General features: G+C 33.7%; 1 protein-coding gene across 1 annotated transcript; it reads left to right on the forward strand.

Annotated features, from left to right (window-relative positions):
* The first annotated feature begins 454 nt into the window (after window positions 1-454).
* Window positions 455-3,481, forward strand: LOC118050847 (prefoldin subunit 6). The gene is made up of 5 exons (XM_035061320.2): window positions 455-616; window positions 698-768; window positions 837-961; window positions 1,446-1,506; window positions 3,237-3,481. The coding sequence occupies exons 1-5, from the start codon at window positions 538-540 to the stop codon at window positions 3,291-3,293; spliced, it is 393 nt and encodes a 130-aa protein (XP_034917211.1). The 5' UTR covers window positions 455-537; the 3' UTR covers window positions 3,294-3,481.
* Window positions 3,482-7,814: the final 4,333 nt, after the last annotated feature.

The raw sequence follows: 7,814 nt of genomic DNA on the forward strand, positions 1-7,814 counted from the left end.
TGCACACATGACTTTTACAAGCTTTTTAACATATTTAGCATTGGAACAAAAAAAAAAAAAATTTTACATGCATTTTAATTGATTAAATATAAAAAAATAAAAATAAGAGAGTAAAATTAAATTATAAATAAAATGCATGCCAACTTAACCAATACACTTTTTTATTAGAGCAATGTTTAAAAATATAGTAATAGTTATTTTTTAAAGTGTTTTTTTTTACTTGAAAAAGAATCAAAATAATATATTTTTTATTTTTTAAAATTTATTTTTGATATCTTCACATTAAAACAAATAAAAAATACTAAAAAATTAATTTATTTTTCTTAAAAAGTTTTTAACACCAAATTAAAAAAGCAGGCTGAAATCAAACACTCCGAAATCTGGTGTGGAATGTGCTTGGTCCACAGCCTGGTTCTCGGGCCAGGACATGGGCCGTATAAACTTCGAGGGGGAAAATAAAAGAGAAGAGGCAGCGGGAGCGGGAGCGGGAGCGGCAGAAAGAGAGGAGAGCAAACCAAAAGAAAAGAAAAGGGAAGGATGGGATCGTCAACGGCCATTAGAGAATTGCAGCGAGATCTTGAAAACAAAGCGAATGATCTTAGCAAACACCAAAAAGGCAAAAAATAAAAATAAAATTCTTACCTTACCAATCTTGCTGTATTGATTCCAAAACCCTAGCTAACTTTTTTTATTACAGATATTGCGAAGAATCATCAAGTCAGGAAAAAGTACACTATCCAGCTTGGAGAGAACGAGCTTGTCCTCAAGGTAGGTCTAATTTTTTTTTTTTTTTGGGGGAGGGGGTTTGTCTGATTTGGGTTTTTATTCATGTATAGGAGTTGGACTTGTTGAATGAAGGTGCAAATGTTTACAAATTGATTGGTCCCGTACTTGTGAAGCAAGACTTGGCTGAGGCTAATGCTAACGTGAGCAAAAGAATCGAATACATCTCTGCTGAATTGTATGCTTTTTTTTCCCTTCTATATTCTTCGTTTTTTCGTGGGCTGTTCTTTCTTATCTACTAATAATTTATTTTTTTTTAATCACATCTGGATCGAGATTTGTGCCTATTGCGTTTTGTTTATTCTGTAACGATTGCTCAATTACCATTAGTAAATGTGGTCGCTAGCCTGTACCGACATAACTCTTTGAGTTGTCATATGTTGGACCGATCCAGTGTTCTTTTCCTGTCATTTCTTGAATACGGAAATACCTATTCAACGGACAATGTCTATTTGCTGCTGTTTAAATTTTATGAGCTTTGCTTTGGCTCTTGTAGAAGGGAGATTTGCGGAAACTAACAACAAGAAGAAATAAAGTATAAAGATTTCTAACTTGCAGAAGATTTTGTTTTAATCCCCTTATGTTTTGTATTGTTTTTGCTTGTACAATGGGTAAAACTGAATATTGGAAACAAATCTAATAAGGAACTTTTCACAATATAGGAAGCGACTAGATGGAACTCTTCAAGATTTGGAAGAGAAGCAAAACAGCAAGAAAGATGCGGTTTGTGGCTTTCCTTTCTTTTGCTTAATCCAGTTTATTATTGAAGTGCCTTGTCATATGCCTCTCAATATGGCACTTGCCGTTCATGCTCTCTTTGATATTTGTCACTGGTTATGTAGTTAAAGTTCACCTGTGGCAGCCAAAATTTTGAAATCTGATACTGGTTTATTTGTTAAAGTTAAAAACACGAGTCTTCTATTATTCTTGGTTATGAGCATTTCAGTGACTTGTTTTGGCCGCCTCTCTCGGTGTTCATCAACATTTTCTGCCCATGGCTTCTTTCTAATTTCTTGTAAGATGCTGTTGTGACTACATTTTTCCACTTCATGTCTTGATATCTCCTCTGACCAATCTCTTTCTCTCTCAGCTGTTAATGCACTTTCCAAGTTTGCAAAAGCTTCTGCATCTAGTTTAGTCTCAGGCCAAAACTTTTACTTTAAAAGCTTTGCTTAATTCGGTGGTTCAATCTCTGTGTTGTTGATTGCCTGCTTCAATTTGTTCTTTGGTTGCTCTTCCAGGATGACCTTTTCTGTCTTTTAATGGTTGATTTTCTTTCTGTCTGCATCAAATTATCCAGCTTGGTGTGCGGCTTATTGGATGTTTATTTGTGTTCTGTGCTGTCTCCAACTGATTCTCATAGAATTCTCTGCAGTTTATTTTAGACGCCTCCTTGCTAGTTTGTTGAACCTCTCCCTTTCTATTCATAATGTTATCTTGAGGTGTTGTTTTTTGTGATTTAGGCCTGCTGCGCTTGTCATTCTCATCTTGGTGTGTTCTGATTTTCTAGCTAGAGCTTTGGATTTCTCCTGGCAGCTACTATCAAGCTGTCAGGAGGATTGATTTATGCTTCTGATTGTGCTATTTGTATTTAGATTTTGATCATCATTGTAGTGTAATGTTTATTGCCTTCTTTGTAGAGTTGTAATAAGCTTTTAGTTCTTGGTGCCTTGACAGCCATTTTCTTATATCAACTTCCATTTTTCTTTGATCACTGATAAAAAAGGCCTTTGCTATTATTGTTTCTTTTCTGGTTGTTGGTTCTTGGGAGCTGAATTTGGGGGTTTGTGTGGACTTCTTATGACATGGTGCTGCTATGCTTTGTAACCTTTAAAGTTTTGGGTCCTCTGTTTCTGGAGGACCTTTTCTGGGCTCTGTTTTTGCTCTTAATTATGTCTTTTCTCCGAGCTTGCTCACCTAGAGCTTGCTTGGTGTTTTTATAATATGATCTGTCTTTTAGAAAAAATGTTCATGTTATTCTTTTTTCATGTCCATTCATTTTCACTGTCATCATCAACAACCACCTTCACAAATATTTGACGCATTGAAACCATGGTCCAGTTTCATCTCAGCATGCCTAACATCTTGCAGTTAATTTTTCAGTACGAGGGGTGATGCCTGCATTTTGTTGTTTGTTGTCCTGATTGTGGCTTGGGGGAATGTTGTTTAGTGGTGGTAAACATCAGTTGGTTAGGGTATATTAGCTTGCATGCATTTTCTTTAAAGAATTTAAATAATCAAATAGGATGTAGATTCATGGTTCAAGAGGATAGAGAAGTGGAGAGTGAAAGATAGAATCTCAGTCCTGGTTTATAAACTTCCTTTATCTGTCATGTAGACTTCACCATTGTATATTGCACAATGACTTTTGGTTTCAAAATTAGAGCATTATCCGTTGCAGATCATATATATCAATGACCATTTACGTTTTTGATGATTTTGATGTCTTGCAGATCTTCAAGTTACAACAGAGGATCCAATCATTCCAGGCTGGCAAAGCCAAGGCATAGATATGCCATCTTAGGTGTGTTCACTTTGTCGGCTGTGACATTTTTTTTAGAGGATTTAATGTGTATACTTTCGTGCTAGAGGTCTTTCACAACCTTTCACTACTCTCTCTAATCACTATGATATGTTTTAAGTTTGTGTGCCAGAAATATTGTTTTCTTTATAAAACTACTTTGATCATTTCTTGAAAGCTACAACACCTTAGGTTGTGTTTCGTTTTTAGATTGAAGGGGGTCAAATTTTAACCCCCTTCAATCTTGTTTGCTAATTCTTTAGGAAAGGGAATAGTCAAAGAGGGTTAACATGGTATGGGGTAAATTTTTTGGAAGGAATTGTTAAGAGGTAAGATTCAAGGATGGAGTGTTAAAGAATGTTTGATAGGAGTTTGTAAAAATTATGGGTATTACTGGATTCCATTATATGTAAAATTAAAAAATTAATTAATACAAATTTGTGGTCCTAAATGTAACAAATAGTGTTAAATAAAAACAAAATGACAGTTCAAAAATTTTAACCCTTGAAATTGGTCGAAAAGTAGTCAAGTTTGTACATCTTGTTTTTCAAATTCAACTACACTTTCATTTGTCATATTTCTTACATGCCCAACAACAAATAAATCCCATCATCTTTCTAATTTCAATATTAATTTAAAAATTATTGGATCCCACAATTGCAAGTAATTTTATACACCTTCCAACCATTCTATTTTTCTAAAAAGTGGAATAATGAACCTGAATTCCATCTCTATTTAAATCTGGGCCTGTGCTGGAAATTCCGGCCCAAAGATCGATTGGTGGCTGGGGATACATAAATATTCAAATATAAACTGCTGGAGTTTCTCTTCTCCTTTTGCCCTTCTTCTTCTTCTTCTTCTTCTTCTTTACCAAGCTAGGTTATCCTTGCTCATCACACATTTCTATGCATTTTATTCAGTCACCAAGCACCACACTTTTCTACGTAGAGTTTTCGGCACTGCAATAACCTCCAAGCATTTTTCAGTTATTGGGATTGAGCAACACATTCTAGACATAGCATTTTCTATGGAAAGTATTACCACATTTCTACACCAATGATTGTGCAATCACCATCTTCTTCACCAAGCATAACAAGCACCATAATCTTCACAAATGGTATGACCCCATTCTCCACATACACTGAGGTACTTGCAGCATTACTCTTTCAAGATAAACAGATATGATCAAGGTTTATAAATATTTGATCATAAGGTAAGAAAGCTAAGTTATTTTCAACCATTTAAGGGGAATTAACCCAACAATTCTAAAAATAATCATCAAGCACTTAACAATTCCAAGAATCATATTTTAAAATAAGTCATACAAGTTCATAGGCATAGATGCATAGCACCTAGATACACACTTCCTATAATTTCATTATATTTTTTTTATTGTACATTATTTTATTCTCATACATTTATTCAATTAAACATTAGAGTGTTCCCTTCTCTTACAAAGAACTTGTTTTGTGGAAACCATTCAGGAAAGAGACAACCCTATGTTCAAGACTAGTTTGGTGCCAAGGATGCAGACATGGAAAACCCAATTTATATATGAAGTTTTCATGACTTTATCAATGATGCAAACTTCATCAATGATGCTATATGTGAGAATTAAATAAAAAACTAGTTCATTCTCATTTTATCTTTTACCATTTTTTTTCCATGACTGACGTAACTTCAAGACATGAGAGAATAACTAATCTTCTTATTATAGGAACTTATATACCTCTAGGTATCCACCAACTCTCTTGTCACTTGTAAGTAATCAATAATGTTATTTTAGTTATATAGGAATAGCTTAGCACTTTTCTATTCCATCAACAAAAAAATATAATGCACAACTCCATTACATGTATTAGGTGCATAAAAACAACCCTAGTTTTCTAAAGGAACATGACAAAATGACGATGCTGCACTATGAAAAGCACTTCTCAATAAGACTTAGCCATTAATGCGGCTATTGCCATTAATCTTCTTCTGAATCTCGCTTGCATGTTCCTCGTCGAAAAAGACTCAGACACAATATGAGAACAATAATTGTACGAGCTATTTAGAATGGATATCAAAAAGCATCCTAGAGCTTATAAAATAAAAGAGTGATGCTATGTGTAAATTTTTTCCAATAACATTCCATGGGTTTGCTCGGTGTGATATCACAGCCTTGAGCTCAACTTCATTCTTAGCTTTCATAATCTTTGTGTTAAGCTCATCTCTCATTTTAGCACTAACATATCAGCTAAAATAAGTACAATTGAACTCTTTGCTATTATCCAACGAGGAGATGAAAGCATCATAGCATATCTCTAAAGACTCAATGAGGAAATATTAAACATGAAAAACCTTCTCAAATTTATTGCCCCTGAAATCTTAATTAATGAAGTCTACAACTACTCTTTTTTAAGAGCGTTTGTATGCTCCCATTGAAAAATCTCTTTTTAATGTTAAACAGACATTAAAGAAACATATTCAAGTAAGAAGAAACAAGTGTGATTAGATCAGGACACCCTTGTTTCTAGAGAGCAAAATCTATCTAATGCCATTAGTCTTATACTAGGGTATCCTAGAGTACTAAATGGTTTATTAGTGATCATTTAACATCTTCTAAGCTCTTGACCTTTCACCACTATATGTGCTGAGATGTTGGCTACCATTCAAAGAAATGATTTTGTGTGATATCCATCTTTTATGAAGAGTGGCATGAATACAAGAAATCCCTAACAAGTTTTGTAACTTTTACCATGATCATGATTATGACATTAAAAAATGTCATGTCCTGAAAAAGAAGATAGAGAGACTGATCTCTAGAGAATACCCCCAACAATCTATAAAAAAGGAGATTCAACCTAAAAAATTAGAGAAAAGTCTGTATGATGCACTACCTAAGAAAATGGTATATTGATGATATATATATATATATATCTTGCATTGATGTAAATTGTATTTTTTGAAAAGATGTAAACAAAGTATTGCGACACTCAAAACTCAAATGTGAAGAGGGTTCAAGTAATTCCCCGGGATAAATTGAAGAGAGTGGTGGGTGTAAGGATGGACGTTTGACAAATAAAGGGGGACCCAATTGTCCATTTTCAAATCACATACTCGCATATGACTCAATTTCCAAATTACATGAGTCTAGAATGACGATAAACGCTAGATTAAGGTATGGATGTGACGCTCAATTTCAATTGTGAAAATAGTGGCTCTCTTGAATCTTCATCAAAAGTTGTTTAACTTGGCCTCCGGATATCTGCTGGCATTCACCCATCAGCGGGATAAGTTCTCCACAAAGATCATTTCATCAAAATATCTTCTTTCAATTAGCTGTGCGTGATTCAATGAAAGCTAGAGTAGTTTATTGTCGGGCATTTAGTTGCCTCATCACGACCTCCATTAATGCAAAACATCATCTCATCAAAGTTCTATCAAAAGTTCCGTTAAGAATTTGCTTACTGTAATTCTCTTATTTGTCTTTTATAAATCAAAATATCAAACCATCTATTGTTTAAGTTAGTTAAGTGCTGTTTGGTATCGTTTTTGTATTTTATTTTTATTTTAAAAAATATTTAAAAACTTGTTTGTTTTTGTATTTTTTTATATAAAATTAACAAGAATTTTTAAAATAACAAAAAAATAGTTTTTTTTTTTCTTTTCATTTTCACCATATACTATGGGAGTCATGTTGGCTTCAAGAATTAAAAAAATGGACTTGGATCATATCAAGAGTTTGGGTTGATATGTGGTCCAAGACTTTTAAGGTCTAGGACGTGGTTCACAACACCTAGGATACCACCTAAAACCAACTCTTGAGTGATAGAGAATTGATTTGAACCTAGTTCATGGCGCTCGAGAATCAGTCTAGGACTATTCCAAGAATGCTTGGGGTTTAAACATCCTAAAGGTAGATTTTAGTAATTAAACGAGGTGTAAGCTTACTACTTGGTCTTAAAATAGGCGTCAGATGTTTGATGAGATGATTAGTAGATAAGGAGTTCCTAGCCATAAGGAAATGGAAGTTAAAATGCTTACCATTAATGCTATAGTGAATGATGAGATCATGGGCGATAATTTTAAAGTTAAAAAAAAGAAGTTTTCAACAGCTAATGATTAAAAAGTTTCTATGAAATTGATAAAGGAGTAATAAAGAGAGAACATCTTTCATATTAGATGTCATATTATTAACAAGGTGTGTAGTGTTATTATTTATAGTGGAAGTTGTGCTAACATTGCTAGTACTATACTTGTTAAGACATTGAATCTAAACATTGATAACCATGATAAATCTTAAAAGCTTCGATGGTTGAATGAATACGGTGTAGTTATGGTGATTAAATTGGTTTTGATTTTCTTTTTTGATTGGAAAGTATATGGATGATGTTTTTCGTGATGTGGTTCCTATGCATGCTAGTTATTTATTGTTGGGGAGACCTTGACAATTTGATAGAAAGGCCAAGCATGATGAATTTAAAAATAGGTATTCTCTTGAGAAAGATGGAAGGGCATATACATT

Source organism: Populus alba, chromosome 4 (genome assembly GCF_005239225.2).
Source record: "Populus alba chromosome 4, ASM523922v2, whole genome shotgun sequence".
Classification (NCBI taxonomy): domain Eukaryota; kingdom Viridiplantae; phylum Streptophyta; class Magnoliopsida; order Malpighiales; family Salicaceae; genus Populus; species Populus alba.

Coding starts and splice junctions, on each gene's coding strand:
- LOC118050847 (XM_035061320.2), top strand. CDS start 538: ATGGGATCGTCAACGGCCATTAGAGAATTGCAGCGAGATCTTGAAAAC. Junction 617..697: donor TCTTAGCAAACACCAAAAAG/GCAAAAAATAAA, acceptor TTTTTATTACAG/ATATTGCGAAGAATCATCAA. Junction 769..836: donor AGAACGAGCTTGTCCTCAAG/GTAGGTCTAATT, acceptor ATTCATGTATAG/GAGTTGGACTTGTTGAATGA.